The sequence below is a fragment of the Scyliorhinus canicula genome, chromosome 8 (genome assembly GCF_902713615.1).
Source record: "Scyliorhinus canicula chromosome 8, sScyCan1.1, whole genome shotgun sequence".
Taxonomy (NCBI): Eukaryota; Metazoa; Chordata; class Chondrichthyes; order Carcharhiniformes; family Scyliorhinidae; genus Scyliorhinus; species Scyliorhinus canicula.
This window is the reverse complement of record NC_052153.1, coordinates 106,933,965-106,952,614: the sequence shown is the minus strand read 5'-3', so window position 1 is coordinate 106,952,614 and position 18,650 is coordinate 106,933,965. Positions and strand designations below refer to the sequence as shown.

Here is an 18,650-nt window from a genome sequence, read left to right as displayed (position 1 = left end):
CAAATAGTGTAGATGGAGAAAAGCTGGGACGAGGGGGAAGGGTTTAAAGATTAGAGCCAAACCTTTTAGCAGTGCAATTCGGAAAAACTTCAACACACAAATGGTGGTATAAATTTGGGACTCTTCTGTAAATGCTAATTGATGTTGGGTCATTTATTAATTTTTAATCTGAGGTTGATGGATTCTTGTTATCCGAAAATATTAAGGGGCAAAGAGGGAAAATGGGGTGATGGAGATGGGTCACAGATCAAGCATCGATTTAACATTTAGATTTGTCCTGCTTTTTGTCTACAGGACATACCTGGGCAGTTCTGGGCAAATGGCAGTATTGTATCTATACTGGGACAATTTAGTTGGGGCGCCGCAGTTTCTAGAGCACATGTCTTCAGTGCTATTGCCGGAATATTGCTGGGCCCGTAGCCTTTGCAAGTATCCACTGCCTTCTGCCGTTTCTTGATGTCACGTAGAGTGGATCGAATTAGGGCAGCACGGTAGCATTGTGGATAGCACAATTGCTTCACAGCTCCAGGGTCCCAGGTTCGATTCCGGCTTGGGTCACTGTCTGTGCGGAGTCTGCACATCCTCCCCGTGTGTGCGTGGGTTTCCTCCGGGTGTTCCGGTTTCCTCCCACAGTCCAAAGATGTGCAGGTTAGGTGGATTGGCCATGATAAATTGCCCTTAGTGTTGGGTGGGGTTACTGGGTTATGGAGATAGGGTGGAGGTGTTGACCTTGGGTAGGGTGCTCTTTCCAAGAGCCGGTGTAGACTCGATGGGCTGAATGGCCTCCTTCTGCACTGTAAATTCTATGATTCTATGAATTGGCTGAAGACTGGCATTTGTAATTCTGGAGTCCTCTGGATGAGGTCATGATGGATCATCCGCTCGGCACATTTGGCTGAAGATTGTTGCAAATTCTCCAGCCTTTGCTTTTGCACTGATGTACAGGGCCCCCATAATTGAAGATCGAGATATTTGTGGAGCCTTTTCCAGTTAGCTGTTAAATTGTCCACCACCATTTAAGACTGCAGAGCTTAGATTTGATCTGTTGGATATGGGGTTGTGTAGCTCTGCCTATCGCTTAGTGGCTTATGTTTTTTGGTACCTCTATATTTCTTGCACATCTGTTTGATTTTCCTGCAGATTTACACTTTTATTTCTCTCTCTATTTGGTTAGCACTGCTGCTTCACATCGGCAGGGTCTCAGGTTTGCTTCCCATGCGGAGTCTGTACATTCTCCCCGTGTCTGCGTGGGTTTCCTCCAGGTGCTCTGGTTTCCGCCCACAAGATCCGAAATACATGTTTGTTCGGTGAATTGGACATTCTGAATTCTCCCTCATTGTACCCGAACAGGCGTTGGAGTGTGGTGGCGAGGGGCTTTTCACGGTAACGAATACCCTCAGTGGTCTGCTGTTTTCCAACTCTAACCAAATGGATTCTGCCATTGCCACCTCAAGGACGTCCTCTTTTTCCAACACTATGTTGTCTTCCCTAATCAGTACTGCCACCTCATCTCCCTTTTTTACTTCTTTATCTTTTTTGAACACTTTATATCCTTGAATATTCAACACCAATGCCTCACCATTTTCAAGCCCGTTTCTGTTATTGCTACAGCATAATCTTCCCTCACAGCTGTCTGTGCTTTTACCTCACCGATTTTATTCACCACACTTTGTATAATTAAATACCATGCATTCTAAACCCCTCTCTGTATTCCTCTGAGTTTTTGGTCTGCTTCCATCTAATTTATTAGCAACATCACTATCCAACATGCACACTCTGTTTTGCACTTATTTATTTTTTTCTACTTCTATATTCTGCTGCCCACACCCCTGCCAATTTGGATTAAATCCTTCTCAACTACACTCAGAACCCCTTTGGAGAGATCTTGGTTCTAGTCCTGTTGAGGTGTACCTGTCCCTTTTGAATAGGTGCCTCCTGCCCTAGAACTGGTCCTGATGCCCCAAGAATCTGAAACACACCCTGCAGCATCATACATTGATCCTCCTGTGATGAATGTAAGATATTGGCATATATGTAGTATTTTATATTTAAGAAGTCAGGTTTTAAAAATCTTGATTAAAGTATATATTGCAGTAATATTATTTTAAAAATCTAGGTTAAAGAATCTAGGTTAAAGAATCCAGACTTGTGTATCTGCTAAAGGTGTAATTAAGAAAGTCACAAAGGTGAGGTCATGTAACCATTTGCTTGTTTACATATCAAGGGCTAACGCGATATTGTTATGATTGCTGGAAATTCCCCGTAAAGTAGATAATTCATGATGGGTTACGTTTATTCCTAACTAAGAAGGTATGAGACATCTTAGTGGGATACAGTAGGTGTAATTAATGGGAGGAGCTGGTCTGTCTCTAGTTTTCAGTTTGCCAAAGGATTTGAGTCTGACAAAACAGAAGGATTTTAAATTAAACAGCAGTTTTGTCAAATGCTGTGAAGTCGAGCAAAAATGTACTGGTTCTGCCCCTGAAAGGGTCTCTCTCTCTCCAAAAGCCTCTACAGAACTAAGCAAGTAATATGTTTGTTAACTTTATTTATCAGTGACATTTGACCTGTACTGGGTAGCTTATTTGGAGTTAGTAGCAGGTATAGATTGCAAGCTGAGGTTTTCCCTTGTGTTTAAGAACTGTTTAACTGATAATTGTAAAGCTATTTACTTTGATGCAAATGTGGTTAATTATTTGTTTAAATTAGTTTATTTTAACATAAAAGATAACTATTGGTCAGAATCATGATGCCTGAGGTTAAGCCTCCTTTCCTCACAGTTGTACAAATTAAGAAAAATTGTTTGGGGTTTTTCTCCGTTTCCTAACAAATGTTGGGGTCTTAATCCAGTATTCCAGCACTCCATTCCCCTCTATTTCTACTCTTGCTGCTGAACAGCATTGGGAGTATTCCAGAGATGACCGCCTTTGAGGACCTGCCTTTTTTATCATCCTCCCTCACTCATGAAAGTGTGTCTATCTTGTGTGCCACAACTTCTGACTCTTTCATTTACATCTGCAGTATATTCTGCACTCTCTCTGTGATCTCCTTTACCCTGGTACCATGGAGACAACGCTATTAAACCGTGACATGGGCACAAAATCCCGCATGACTCAGAAAATGGAATCTTGCCAGCGAGATCTAGTTTTCCATTCTCCCCGCTCTGCCACCCCCTACTGAGGATGTAACGAGGTTCCCGCCCAGAAAGTTCGGGATAAATTCTAACATAATTATCAGGCTGCCCTGCCATATCACGGATCTCTTTCTACCCTCCGTCTTTTGCAGAACATGAACCAGGTTCTGCAATGGCAGTTGTAATTCTTAAGGGGCGAAACAGGAAGTTTCCCCTGGCTGGAGGGTCAAGACCAGAGAAGCCAATATTTCTGAACCCAAGTTTCAAAGTTATGTTTGAATTTTCTCATCTAATTTCCCTATATAATTAATACCTGCAACTTCTCTCTTCTTGACTTTCCTTTTTATTAATATTTTATGATTATTAAGACTACATAAGCTGCATGCTAAGGCACTACTTTTGTCGGATGACCCACTAGCAATTGATCTCGCGTATCATGTTTTGTGAGACTGCCCTGATGTAGCAAAATATTAATGAATCTTTTTAGCAATGCCTGATCATTAAAATTCCATGGGACTAATTTGTTCTCTTTTGTCCATCAAGCGATTCCGAAATCAATTCTTTGTGTACGGGTATGCATAACATTAATAGACTTAGATGGTGGATAAACCTTTTGATCCTTTCCAGTCAGTGCACATAGTAATTTTATTTCTGCAAATACAAGTGTAAAATATGTCAGATTGAATTGGTTTAACAGTTGTTGAGAGTTATCTACTCGAAGATAAAAGACCATGGGGGAGAAAACGATGGAGTGAGATTAATCTTAGATGCTGTAGTTTAGAGTCCACATAACACATTGAACTGTATTGCCTTTTTTGGGATGCAAGTCTTTACGATCCCCTATGGTTTTCTTATACCATAATAATGGTACATTTCAAAAAGTACTTAATTAGCTGTAATGTGCTGTGCAACATCCAGGGTTGTGAATAACTCATAATTGGAAGTGGTATTGCTTTGTTGTTAATTTGGTATCTTTCCATTTGCGTGAGATGATGGGAATCATCTTGGAACTTTGGTGAGGTCATGTGAGATCATCTGCTGCACTTGTTTTGATGGCTGACAAACCAAATCTGGAAAGGTAAAGACTACCACAAGTGCCACACATAAAAGTTATTCCTTGCTGGTGGTGTGAGATGGTCTCTGCTGATGCCTTGTTTTCAGGCTGTTGTAGTCTTTGGGGCTTCTGAAATGACATATCGTAATGATGGTAAACCTCTACCTGCAACTGGCATCACCATTTCCTTGGATCATCAGCTAGAGATTTCCATTTGTAATGATTAACGTTGAAGGGATTTCATGTCTCTCTTGACAACATCCTTGAATTGGAGTTTTGGACACCCAGCTACCTCCCCATACAGAATAACCTTGACGATATGGTCATTTTCCATCCTGTGCATGTGCCTAAGCCAGCACAGCTGCCTTTTCTTGATTAGTCCTGGCATGCTTGGCATCTTTACCCTAGAAAGGACTGTTTCATTGGGGACTTTATCTTTCTTTGTGATGCCAAGAATGTGTCAGAGACACTGGAAGTTATTGAGCCTTTGTTCTTGGTGGATGTATGTTGTCCAGTCTTTGCTGCCATGCAGCAGTGTGCTGAGGCTACAGGCTTAACAGATGAGCATCTTCGTTCTCCGAGTCAGTTTTCTGTTTTTTTTTTTTGCTTTCCTTTTTGTTAATTGGTTGATGTTGGTGGCAGCCCTTCCAATGGGTGTTTTGATCTCCTCATCAAAAGTCAGGTTGTCTGTCACCATAGATCCAAGGTTGCAGAATTTGCTGTTTCCAGTTGTATGCTGTTAGAGTCTATCTCAATGATGGCGGAGCCCAGCACATCAGTACAAAAGGCAAGGCTGAAGCATTTGCAACCATATTCACGCAGAAGTGCTGAGTGAATGATTCATCTCTGCTTCCTCTTGAGGTCCCCAGCATAATAGATTCTAGTCTTCAGCCAATTTGATTCACTCCTATGTGATATAAAAAAAACAGCTGAAGACACCGGATATTGCAAAGGCTATTGGCCCTGACAACTTTCCAGCAATAGTACTGAAGATTTGTACTCCAGAACTAACCACACTCCTATCCTAGCTGTTCTAATACATCTGCAGAACTGATATCTACCTGGCAATGTGGAAGGTTGCTCAGGTATGTCCTGTCCACAAAACGTTGGATAAACCCAACTACCCCCCCATCAGTCTACACTCGGTCATCAGCAAAGTGATGGAAGGGATTGTCAATGGTGCTTTGAAGTGATATGTACTCGGCAGTAACCTGACGCTCGGTTTGGTTTCCGCCAGGTTCACTCAACTCCTAACCTCATTACACCTTTGGCCAAAACATGGGCCAAAATGCTGAACCGAGGTGAGGTGAGAGTGACTGCCCTTGACATCAAATCAGATGTGCCAGCTCAGTCTTCTACAAACTACAGAAGTGGGTATTTGGCAACAAAAATATTTTCAAGCCAACATATGTTGAGCAATTGGCGTCACCACATGTGGTGAGACCTGGATTGTGTATCAATGACATAGAAGAACACGAGATAAATTCCATCAATGCCTCCACTGCATCCTACTGATTCAGTGGGAGGCCATTGAACAAATGCTAGTGTAATTTTTCAAGCTGGTTCCAAAAGCATTCAGGCAGAACTGCAAAATCAACTATGATGGACTGGGCACTGTGTCCTGATGACTGAAATGCATCTCTCTGCTAGATCAAAAGAACAAAAACAATGCAGAACAAGGCCTTCGGCCCTCCAAGCCTGCGCCGATCACTTGTCCTGTCTCGACCAACCGCCTGTATCCTTCTATATCTCGTCTGTTCATGTGCCATCGGGATAAGTCTTAACGGTCGCTAATATATTTGCTTCAACCACCTCACTTGGCAGTGCATTCCAGGCCACCACCAACCCTCTGTGTAAAAGACTTCCCCCGGACATCTCCACTGAACCTGACCCCCCTCACCTTGAACTTGTGCCCCCTTGTAATTGTCATTTCCGCCCTGAGAAAAAGGCTCCAACTGTTCACTCTATCTATACCCCGAATAATTTTATAAACTTCTATCAGGTAGCCCCTCAGCCTCCGTCCCTTTAGGGAGAACAATCCCAGTTTATTCAATCTCTCCTCATAGCTACTAATACCCTTCATGCCAGGCAACATAGAACATAGAACGTACAGTTCAGAAGGAGCCCATTCGGCCCATCGAGTCTGCACCGACCCACTTAAGCCCTCACTTCCACCCTATCCCTGTAACCCAATAACCACTCTTAACCTTTTTGGTCACGAATGGCAATTTAGCATGGCCAATCCACCTAACCTGCACGTCTTTGGACTGTGGGAGGAAACCGGAGCACCCGGAGGAAACCCACGCAGACACTGGGAGAACGTGCAGACTCTGCACAGACAGTGACCCAGCGGGGAATCGAACCTGGGACCCTGGCGCTGTGAAGCCACAGTGCTATCCATTTGTGCTACCGTGCTGCTCCGAGTAAACGAGCCCAGTCAGGGTCATCAAAGTTGCAGTAGGAAAACATGTGGCGAACAGTGACCACAATTCTGTAAGCTTTCGCATACTCATGGAAAAGGACGAATGTTGTCCAAGGGTTAAGGTGCTAAATTGGGGGAAGGCAATTGGGGGAACTAGATTAGGCAGAATTTGGAGGCTGTTGTTTGGGAGAGGCTATTTGGCATGTGGGGGCCTTCTGCACTGTATATTCTATGTTCTAGTACTAGCCCCCTCTCCAGTCGGACTATCCACATATTGTTCCAGAAAACCTTCTTGGACACACTTAACAAATTCCTCACAATGCAGACCCCTAGCCCTAAGGGATTTCCAGTCAATATCAGGAAAATTAAAGTCTCGTACTACAACAACCCTATTATTTCTACATCTATTGAGAATCTGCTTACGGATCTGTTCTTCAACTTCCCGTGGGCTGTTGGAAGGCCTGTAGTACACCCCCATCATAGAGACTGCCCCCTTCCTGTTTCTGAGTTCTACCCACAGTGTCTCGTTACTTGATTCTTCTATGGTGTCCTCCCTCTGTACAGCTGTAAAATGTTCTCTAACCAGTATTTCAACTCACCCACCTCTTTTACCTTTCTCCCTGTCTCGCCTAAAACATCTATATCCTGGAATATTTAGCTGCCAGTCCTGACCCTGTTTTAACCAAGTCTACATTACAGCAACCACATACATGTTCCGCGCGTGAACCAAGGCTTTAAGTTCATCTGTCTTACCTGTTATACTCCGTGCACTGAAGCAGATACACCCCAGACCTCCAATCCCACTGAGTTCCCCCAGTCTACCCTTCCTCTTGGCCTGCCTGACCCTGGTACCATGCTCATCCCCAGTCTCTGGCTTCCTGTCCTGATTCCACACCCCCTGCCAAATTAGTTTAAACCCACCCGAACCATACTAGCAAACCTCCCAACCAGGATATTGGTACCCCTCCAGTTCAGGTGTAACCCGTCCTGTTTTCTTAACTCTCAAATGGCCAACATTCCAGCGAAGGACAAAGAAAGTGATTCAAAGACACTCTACTTGAAGCCTGGCAGCATTGATATTAATGAGAAGCTCCTCACAGATATTAATTGTTCAAAATGGTGACAATTTGTGCGTCAAGATGTATCACGCATTGAGTCCCAATGTCTAATAATAAGATAGAGCAGTGACAAAGAAGGAAAGAAAAGATCCTACTACCTCATGGAATGTCCTGCCCCATGTGCTCAAAGATCCGTGGGGAGAGAATTGACTTGTTCAGCCACATGAGGACCTTAAGTAGGTGTCATCTTCAAATTTGAGGGATAGCTGAAGACAATAATTAGAAAGTCCACAGTTAAAGACAGAGGTCTCGCTGTGAGTTAAGGTTGACATAAGGAGGGTGTCGTCAATATGGGGCATTGTCGGTCTGTTGTCTAGGTTTGAGGACGATTGTGGTGGATGAGTGATGTCTCAAAGCTATTTCAAGGCTAAAGTATCAGAGGATGTGCTGATGAGAATATTTCTTTGGGAATGAAATCAATTAACTTAATTAAAGTTGATTTTTATACCCAACACCTGTATTGACATTTGTTTATTTGTGGATTAGCGGAGGGACTTCTCTATAACAAATTAATTAAATTCATTTCTAGTCCTTTCTGAAATAAAGTATATGCAAAAGAGGGAGGTCGGTTAGCTCAGTTGACTGGAAGGCTGGTTCGTGATGTGAAGCATTGCCAACAGCGTGGGTTCTCAACTTGCCCCTCATCTGAGGTGTGGTGACACTCAGGTTAAATCACCACCAGTCTGCTCTCTATCTCATAGGGGAGAACAATCTGTGGTCCTCTGGGACTATGGAAACTGTAATGAACTCCAATTGGCTTTTTTGGTTGGCCAATTGGAGTATGAGCTCCCTGAATGATAGCTCATTGAGGGGGCCCATATAATCACCTGTGTAGGCTTTGTGAGCCAGTCTTAAGTTGACTGGACTGCTAGCAGCACTGTTTGTAGCTGCTCCTGTAATATCATTATTGTAAATAAATATTGGTGTGGTGACGGAACTCCTGCCTTCCGTGGATTACTACAGAAGCTCTCATTTCATATCCAAAAGTAGTGCAGTAATCACATTCATATGGGTTCATTGGAATGTTAGTTTTTGCTTTTCATTGGAATTATTATCATGGGTATAGAACAGTTTGTGTGAAGATGATGAATTAATTTATAATTGGTATTATTAATAACTTAACCTTTTTCCTGAGTTGTGTCTTGAGCATTGTAAAGAAAGTAAACATGTTTGCAGTTAAGTTCTATATGGATTTAATTGATTAGTCTGAGTATTTTTTTTTTTTTTATAAATGTTTTTATTCAGTTTTCATATTTTATATTGAACAAATTACAAATTGTTAGGAGAGAAAAAGAACAAAAAAAAAGACAAACAAACACGCAAAAATTAACATACATATTTACAGGTAAGCATCTTCGTAGTGGTAACTGCGCCCCCCCCCCCCCCCCCCCCCCCCCTCCCTCAACATGTTTATTTAGTTTGGTTTTGGGCCTTAGCTAGCCCTCGAACCCCCGTACCGAACCTGTAGCCCCCCCCCCTCCCGCCATCTTCCCCCGACTATTCTTCCTCTTGTACATTGGCCACAAATAGGTCCCGGAACAGTTGCATGAATGGCTCCCACGTTCTGTGGAAGCCGTCGTCCGACCCTCGGATGGCAAATTTGATTTTCTCCATTTGGAGAGATTCCGAGAGGTCGGACAGCCAGTCCGCAGCTCTGGGCGGTGCTGCTGACCGCCAGCCAAACAGGATTCTACGGCGGGCGATCAGGGAGGCAAAGGCAAGGGCGTCCGCCCTCCTCCCCAGGAATAGATCTGGCTGTTCTGAAACCCCGAAGACCGCCACTATCGGGCATGGCTCCACCCTCACTCCCACCACTTTGGACATAACCTCGAAGAAGGCTGTCCAGTACTCCACGAGTCTGGGGCAAGACCAGAACATGTGGGCGTGGTTATTAGTCTGAGTATTGATGTAAAATCAGAAACATTGAAAATAGAAGCAGGAGGAGGCCATTTGGCCCTTCGAGCGTGCTCCGCCTTTCATTATGATAATGGCTGATCATCCAACTCAATAGCCCAATCCCGCTTTCCCCCCCATATCCTTTGATCACCTTCTCCTTAAGTGCTTTGTCTAACTGCTTCTCGAGAACATCCAATGTTTTGGCCTCAACTACTTCCTGTGGTAACGAATTCCACACTCGTTGGGTGAAGAAATTTCTTCTCCTCTCTGTCCTAAAGTATCTACCTCATATCAGACCGTGACCCCTGGTTCTGGACAAACCCATCATCAGGAACATCGAACACGCACGAACAGACTCAAAAACAGCTTCTTCCCGACTGTCACCAGACTCCTAAATGACCCTCTTATGGTCTGACCTCATTAACACTACACCCTGTATGATTCATCCGATGCCAATGCTTATGTAGTTACATTGTATATCTTGTGTTGCCCTATTATGTATTTTCTTGAATTTTGTTTAATTCCCTTTTCTTCCATGTACTTCTGCTTGCAGAAAAATACTTTTCACTGTACCTCGGTACACGTGACAATAAACAAATCCAATCCTTCCTGCATCTACCTGTCTTGTCCTGTTAGCATTTTTTGGGTTCTATGAGATTCCCCCTCATTCTTCTGAAGTCCAGCGAATACAATCCTAACCGATTCAGTCTCTCCTCGTACGTCAGTCATGTCATCCTACCTCTTTTTGTGTCATCTTCAAATTTAGCCACCATGCCTTCGCTCCCCTCATCTAAGTCATTGATATAAATTGTAAAAAGCACAGACCCTTGCGGGACTCCACTTGTCACATCCTGCCAATCAAAAAACATGCATTTATGCATACTTTCTATTTCCTGCTAGACGACCAATCTTCTAGCTTGATTAATATGTTTACCCCCTTACACCATGAGCTTTTATTTTTCACAATAACCTTTGATGTGACACCATATCAAATGCCTTCTGTAAAACTAAGTAAAGTAATTTTACAGGCTCCCTTTATCGACAGTGCATGCTACATCTTCAAAGAACTCCAATAAATTGGTTAAACATGATTTCCCTTTCACAAAGCCATGCTGACTCCTACTGATACCATGAATCTTTCTAAGTGCCCAGCTATAAACTGTCATGTGAGGGTACCTTTAAGAAATGGGTGTTTATAAATGGGTGTGCACATAAGTATCCGTAGTGAGAGTATCTTGAAATGGGTGTTTATTACTGCAGTGATGTCAGAGAGTGGGTGGAGCTGGGCTGTCTGTCAGCTTTTTACTTCAGTTTTTGGCTGTTTACTGCAGGGTGTGTTTTAGTTTCGTTTTCAGAGCTAGATAGCTGCAGTCACAGCCAGAAGGTGTATTAGAGTCTCTCACTGTAATCTAAAGACTGTAAATTGATCCTTTGGTGATTTAAAACTAATAACTGTTCTTAGTAGTGATTTTAACCTGATGTGTTTCTGTTAAAGGTTATGTTTTTTGTAAGTCTTCTGGATATTAAAAGGACAGCGTACGCATTACACAGTGTTGTATTCTTTGGGGGTTGTATTTGAATTAATGGTTGCTAAGATGTGCACTGTATGTTTTAAAAAGGTTAACTTGAGTTCATAGAATAAACATTGTTTTTCTTTAAAAAAATACTTTTCCATTTCTGCTGTACCACACCTGTAGAGTGGGCCGTGTGCTCCCCATACCACAATCTATTAAAAGTTGTGGGTCAGATAAACTCCATGATACACTTTGGGGTTCTCTAAACCCTGGCCCGTAACAAAACTCTAATGATCGATTCTAACACCTTTCCCAAGGCAGATATCAAGCTTAACTGTCCTGGTGTCAGTAATGACTACTATATTATCAAAATATTACATTGAATGTACAGCATGGGATCTGGTGTTTCCACCAAACATGTCTGCTGTCATTTATGATCCATACTAGCTCAGTCCCATCCCTTTTCACCTCAACCTATCACTGTATCCTTATATTATTTCTCAAAACTTTCTCCTGAAATCCATTTTGGATTTGTTGGTGACTGTATTTATGGGCCCTAGTTGGAAATGCATATAGTTCCAAGTGATTTTAGAACTTAGAAGTATGGTTATATATTTTAAATGTTGAATTTGAACTGGCTGATTATTGAGAGTTGAAGACTGACTATTTCTATTCCAGAATCAATTAGCACTCTTTATGAAGTACTGAACAAATTAGACGAGAAAGAAGGAGTATCGATGAACCCTACTAGTGGCTCAATGCAAGTTAGCACTTCAGGCACCAATCCAGTAAGTGTCCTGCAGAAATACAATATGCTATTGTAATTCATCCCATTTAAAGGAACTTTTCAGTTCTTTGTTATCTTGGTATGCTAAAGGAAGTTTTGCAAATTTAATACTTCTTCTCAAATATGATATTTTTGCAAGTTTATCCCTCCGAGCTTTTCTGCAGATGGATAGATAATCAAAATGATTTATCCAGTTGGACCTTTTGACTGCCTACTGCTTTTTAAAAGTTTTTTCCAATTAAGGAGAAATTTAGCATGGCCATTCCCCCTATCCATGCAGGCACGGGGGAGAATGTGCAAACTCCACGTGCACAGTGACCGGGGTCTGGGATCGAGCCCGGATCCTCGGCACCATAAGGCAGCAGTGCTCACCAGTGCGCCGCCCTGACTGCCTATAGCTCAGGGTGTATTTTTTTCAGGAATATCGATTTCAATGCCAATATCTAATTTTAGTTGTTGCTTCAGACTTGGCTCATTACTTCTGTTTCCACCCCTCCCCGACTCCTTTCAGGCCCTTTTTTCCCCTCTACCCCAGCATCTCAAATTTTGAAACTTTCATCCCTGTGTTTAATACCTCCTCAGCATTCAACTGTAGCAGCATTCACTACTATCATGCTTGCTTCTAGTTCACCAATCTTGACTGTATCCTCCAGTGCATATTCTTCCCCTTGGCCACGCATGTCTTTTCCGCTTGAATTCCACCAACCCGAGATCAGAAATGGGACTGCATGTTGATGATTGTGCAGTGTTCAGTTCCACTCGGAATTCCTCAGGTGCGAAACACTTTGTGCCCACATGCATCAAGACCTGGACAACATCTAAGCTTAGGGGTAAAATTTGTGCCATACAAGTGCCAGACAATGACCATCTCTAAAAGGAGTGTGTCTAACCATCTGCCTATGACATTCAGTGGTATTATCATTGTTAAATACCCACCATCAATATCCTGGTGTTAAATCATTTATCAGAAACCTAACTGGGCTAACCACATAAATCCTACAAGAGCAGGTGAGAGACTGGGCAGTCTTCAATGAATAAGTCGCCTGAATCCCCAAAGCCTTTCCACCATAGAGAATGATAGATTAGTTGTACAATAGAATGCTTTCCATATGTCTATAAGAGTGCTGTTCAAGACATCATTACTTTTAGTTGCATCAGGCTGAGCCTTGCGCACGTGGAAGTGGAGTTGACCCTATGCAGTGCTTCGCTCCAGAGTCCCACCCTATTTCAATCCCCAGGTCTTCCTCCCATTTCTTGCTTGTTGCGCCCAGTACGGTGTCGGCCCTTTCTACCAGTCGGTCATACATGTCGCTACAGTTCCCTTTATCTAAGATGCTTGCGTCCAGTATCTCTTCCAATAATGTCTGTCGTGGCGGTTGTGAGGTTTATGAGTTGCAGGTACCTTGGGCGAAATTCTCCGATCCACCGAGCGGCCTGCCTCACTTGAGGAAGTGTTCATCTGATTCACCTGAGGAAGGAGAAGTGCTCCGAAAGCTAGTGATTTAAAACAAATCTGTTGGACTTTAACCTGGTGTTGTAAGACTTTTACGGTAAATGTGTGGTCATCCATTTTGGTAGAAAGAACAACAAAATGGCTGATTATTTAACACCTGGAGTACTGTGTACAGTTTTGCTCTCCTTACTTGAGAAAGGATGTACCGACACTGGAAGGTGTGCAGAGGAGATTCACTAGGTAGATTCTGGAGTTGAGAGGATTGGTTTATGGGGAGAGACTAGATTGGGACTATACTCATTGGAGAATGAGAGGGAGTCTGATAGAAACATATAAACTTATGAAGGGAATAGATAGGATAGAAGCTGGGAGGTTGTTTCCACTGGTGGGTGAAACTAAAACTAGGGGCCATAGCCTCAAATTAAGGGGGAGTAGATTTAGGACTGAGTTGAGGAGGAACTTTTTCACTCGAAAGATTGTGAATCTGTGGAATTCCCTGCCCAATGAAGCAGTTGAGGCTGCCTCGTTAATTGTTTTTAAGGCAAAGGCAGATAGATTTTTGAACAGTAAAGGATTAAAAAGTTACGGTGAGTGGGCGGGTAAGTGGATCTGAGTCCACAAAAAGATCAGCCATGATCTTATTGAATGGTGGAGCTGGCTCAAGGGGCCAGATGGCCTACTTCTGCTCCTACTTGTGTTCTTTTTAAAAAAATATTTTTATTCTCCTTTTCATATTTTCTCCAAAATTTACGCCCAACAATAAACAATAATCAGTAACTAATGTAATGTCAATCCCCATATCAACAACAATGATCCCATCCTCCCACCAAACCCAAACATTAGCTCGCATGTTAACATAAACAAATGACAAAAAGAAATCCGGAATCACCCATAGTCACCATTAATACATACAGACCCTCTTTCCCCCCCCCCAACCCTCCCACCTCCCCCCCACAATGATCCATCATGTTCGATGTGATCCAATTCTCGAAAGTGCAGAATGAATAATGCCCATGAATTGTAGAATCCCTCCATCCTTCCCCTCGGTTCAAATTTGACCTTTTTGAGCATCAAGAATTCCAGCAGGCCCCCCCCCCCGCCACGCCAGGGCACAGGGTGGAGAGATTGATCTCCATCCCATCAGGATCCGACTTCGGGCGATCAACGAGGCGAAGGCGACAACATCTGCCTCCGCGCCCGTTTCCAACCCCGGCTGGTCCGACACCCTGAATGTGGCCTCCCGAGGGCCCGGGTCCAGTTTCGCCTGCACTACTTCAGAGATTACCCTAAACACCTCCTTCCAGTAATCCTCCAGCTTTGGACAGGACCAAAACATATGAACGTGGTTTGCGGGACCCACCCGCAACGCTCACATACATCTTCTACCCCCTCAAAGAGCCGGCTCATCCTCGCCCTTTAAGGTGTGCTCTGTACACCACCTTCAGCTGTATCAGCCCCAACCGCGCACACTCAGAGGCGTTCACCCTGCAGAGCGCCTCACACCAGATCCCCACCTCCATACCCTCTCCCACCTCTTCCTCCCACTTTGCCTTGATCCCTTCCAGCGGTGCCTTCTCCTCTTCCAAAATAGCCCCGTAAATCGCTGCTACTACCCCCTTCTCCAGTCCCCCTGTCATCAGAACCTCCTCCAGCAATGTGGACGCCGGCTCTACTGGGAAGCTCTGTATCTTCTCTCTGGCAAAGTCTCGAACCTGCATGTATCAAAATATTTCCCCCTGCTCCAGCTCATACATTGCTCCCAGCTGCTTCAATCCCGCAAAACGACCACCAAGAAACAAATCTTTTAGTGTCCTATTTCCTTTCTCCTCCCAACTCCCTGAAAATTTCCATCCCACTTCCCTGGCTCAAATCTATGGTTCCCCCGAATCGGCATTTCCTTTGACTCTGCCCCCAACCCGAAGTGCTGTCGAAACTGCCTCCAAATTCTCAACAACGCTATTACTACAGGACTCCCTGAGTATCTCCCGGGACTCGCTGGAGCGGCGATGTCGCTAGCGCCTTCGATCCTGACCCCCTACCCAAACTCTCCTGCATTCTGACCCATTGGGAGTCAACCCCTCTGATCCAGCTCCGTACCTTCTCCACATTCGCCGCCCAGTAATAATACATCAGGTTCGGAAGACCCAAACCGCCAGCCTGCCTTCCTCTTTATAATGGCACCTTTTTAAATTCTGGTCACCTTCCCTCCCCATATGAACGAGGTAATCATCCCTTCAATCTCTCTAAAAAATGCCTTTGACATGAAAATCGGCAGGCATTGAAAAATAAACAGGAATCGCGGCAGCACATTCATTTTAACCGCCTTTACCCAACCCGCCAATGACAGAGGGAGACCATCCCACCTTGCCAGATCAGCTTTCACTCTCTCCACCAAACTAGAAATGTTGTACCTACGGAGGCCCACCCCCCCCCCCCCCCCCCCCCCCCCCCCCAATCCCGAGCAACCTGCACCCCGAGGGATCTAAAGTGAGTCCCTGCTTTACGGGACCATAACCACAATCAATACCCTCCTAGTGTTCAAAAAGACCTGTCTCCCTCTCACAAACCCCATCTGATCTTCACCTATCACCTTCGGGAGTCACACCTCTAGCCTACTGCCAGTACCTTTGCCAATATCTTTGCGACCACGTTTAAAAGTGATATGGGCCTCTACGACCCACACTCTGTCGGATCCTTATCTTTCTTAAGTAACAGGGAAATCGATGCTTCCCCAAAGTTTGTGGTAGCATCCACTTCCCTATCGCCTCCTCGAACATACCATAAGCGGCACCAGCCTATTTTTGAATGTCTGAGAATATTCCACTGGAAACCCATCCGGCCCTGCCACCTTTCCCGACTGCATCCTCCCAATCGCATCTTTTATCTCCGCTCCACTATCGCCCCCTTTAATGTAGCCTTGACCCCCTCCCCTAACCTCGGGTACTCCAGCCCATCTAGAAATTTCTGCATCCCCCGGCCTCCCCAGGAGGCTCTGACCTGTGCAACCTCTCATAGACTTCCTTAAAGACCTTGTTAATCTGATCTGGAGCTACCACCAATTTCCCTGCCCTGTCCCGCACCTGGACAATTTCCCTTGCCGCAGCCTCCCTACGGAGCTGACCCGCCTTCTCGCCATGCTCGTAAACTGCCCCCCTTGCTCGCCTCAATTGGCGTACCGCCTCCTTGGTAGATAGTCGCTCAAAGCTCGCTTGGAGTTCCTTCCTCTTTTCTAACTGCGCTGGGTCCCTATTTTTTGCATACCTCCTGTCTACCTCCAGCATCTCCTCTATTACCCTCTGACGTTCCTGTTTATCTAGCCTAGCCTTGAACAAGATCACCTCACCCCTCACCACCGACTTTAAAGCCTCCCACCTAACCCGTGCAGTTAAACCCTACATAATTCCTCGATTACTTTTTCAATTTTGTCACAGAACTCTCGGTCCCCCAACAGTCCCACATCTAACTTCCACCCTGGTCTCTGTACCATCCCCTTCTCCAGTACAATTTCCACCTAATGCGAGCATGATCTGATGTTACAAGTGCTGAGTACTCCGACCCTTTAACCCCAGCCAGCAGCGCCTTCCCCACATGAAAAAGTCGATCCGCGAGTATACCTTATGGACCGCAGAGAAAAACGAGTACTCCTGTTCCCTCGGGTGCAGAAACCTCCAGGGGTCCACCCCTCCCATGTCCAACATTAGCCCAGCCAGCGCCTTCGTCCCCCCGACGGGACCAGTGAGAGCGGCCGTGACCTGTCCAATTTTGGCTCCTGCATCAATGTCCGGTTCCCCCCCTCCCACTATCAGTTTGTGTGTCCCCAAGTTGGGGATGGCCACACACACCTTCTTTGTAAATCCCACATTGTCCCAATTGGGACCATATACACTTAGCAACACCACTAGCCTCCCCTCCAGTGTCCCTGTCACAATCACATACCTACCCCCCTGATCTGCAACCACCTTCTCCATCTGGAACTATACCCTTTGCTGACCATTACCGCTACCCCTCTAGCCCTTCCATCAAATCCTGACTAACTCAGCCCTTTTTAAGTCTCATCCTCAAATGAGTCTCCTGCAGCACTGCTATATCGGCCTTCAAACTTTTAAGATGCACCAGCACCCTTGACTTCTTGACTAGGCCTCCCAAACCCCTCCCGTTCCACATGATTATCCTAACTGGGGGTCTCTCACCCCCCCTTCTTATCCACCATCATCATACCACCCCACCTTCCCCCATGAACCTGACCCGTCCCTTTCCTTGAAACAATCTCACGTAGTATCGATCCTCCCCCCTCACTTGCTCACCTCGTAGGCCCATCGAAACCTGCTATCTAGGCTCCAATGTCCGCAGCCCTCCTTTCTCCTCACCTCCGTTCACTAGCCGACTTTAGTTAGCTAGCGTGGGTGGTCCCCCTCCCCTTCCAAAAGGCATACTGTCCCCTCCCACCCAGTCCCAGAAGAAAAAGAAAAACAATCCAACCCATGCAATTCAATAAAATAACATATAGCCGTTGCAACAAAAAAAGGAAACAAAAATGCCAATCAAACCAAACAAAAACTTAAATCATTTTACAATGTGAAGTCAAGTAAGTTACAACACAGGTCAGTGAAAAGAAAGTTATGACATTTATACATTTTCCATCTCCCCAATCACAGGCCACGATCTCTTTTCCAGCTCCACTCCTCACTTCTTCTGTCCCAAGCCTTCTGCCTTTATAAACGCCTCAGCCGCCTCCACCATTTCAAAATAAAAATCTTTGGTGTTGTACGTCACCCTCAGCTTTGCCGGGTATACCTTACCAAATCATAGTCCCTTGTTGTACAGTGCCGCCTTCACTCGGCTGAACGCTGCTCGTCTCTTTGCCAGCTCCACCGTCAAGTCCTGGTAAATCCAAAGTCTAGCACCATCCCACTGCACCTCCTGCTTCTGCTTTGTCCAGTTTAACACCTTTTCCTTCATGTGGTATTCATGGAAGCGGATAATTGCTGCTCTTGGCGGCTCATTTACTTTGGGTTTTGGCCTTAACAACCGATGAGCTCGGCCCAGTTCATACCGGGAGGGGTCTTCACCCTCCCCCATCACTTCCGCCTGCATCTTAGCAAAGTACTGGGTTAGCCCTGTTGCCTCACGGCGCTGAGGTCCCAGGTTCGATCCCGGCTCTGGGTAACTGTCCGTGTGGAGTTTGCACATTCTCCCCGTGTTTGCGTGGGTTTCGCTCCCACAACCCAAAGATATTCAGGGTAGGTGGATTGGCCATGCTAAATTGCCCCTTA

At 44.9% G+C, this 18,650-nt stretch overlaps 1 protein-coding gene across 1 annotated transcript in view; it reads left to right on the top strand.

The window, feature by feature from the left end:
• The window catches only part of hsd17b4 (hydroxysteroid (17-beta) dehydrogenase 4), a 162,147-nt gene that overhangs the window by 61,328 nt on the left and 82,169 nt on the right, over nt 1-18,650 (top strand). Inside the window, 1 exon segment of the mRNA XM_038805039.1 lies at nt 11,816-11,925. Within this exon segment, the coding sequence (XP_038660967.1) occupies nt 11,816-11,925 (110 nt within the window).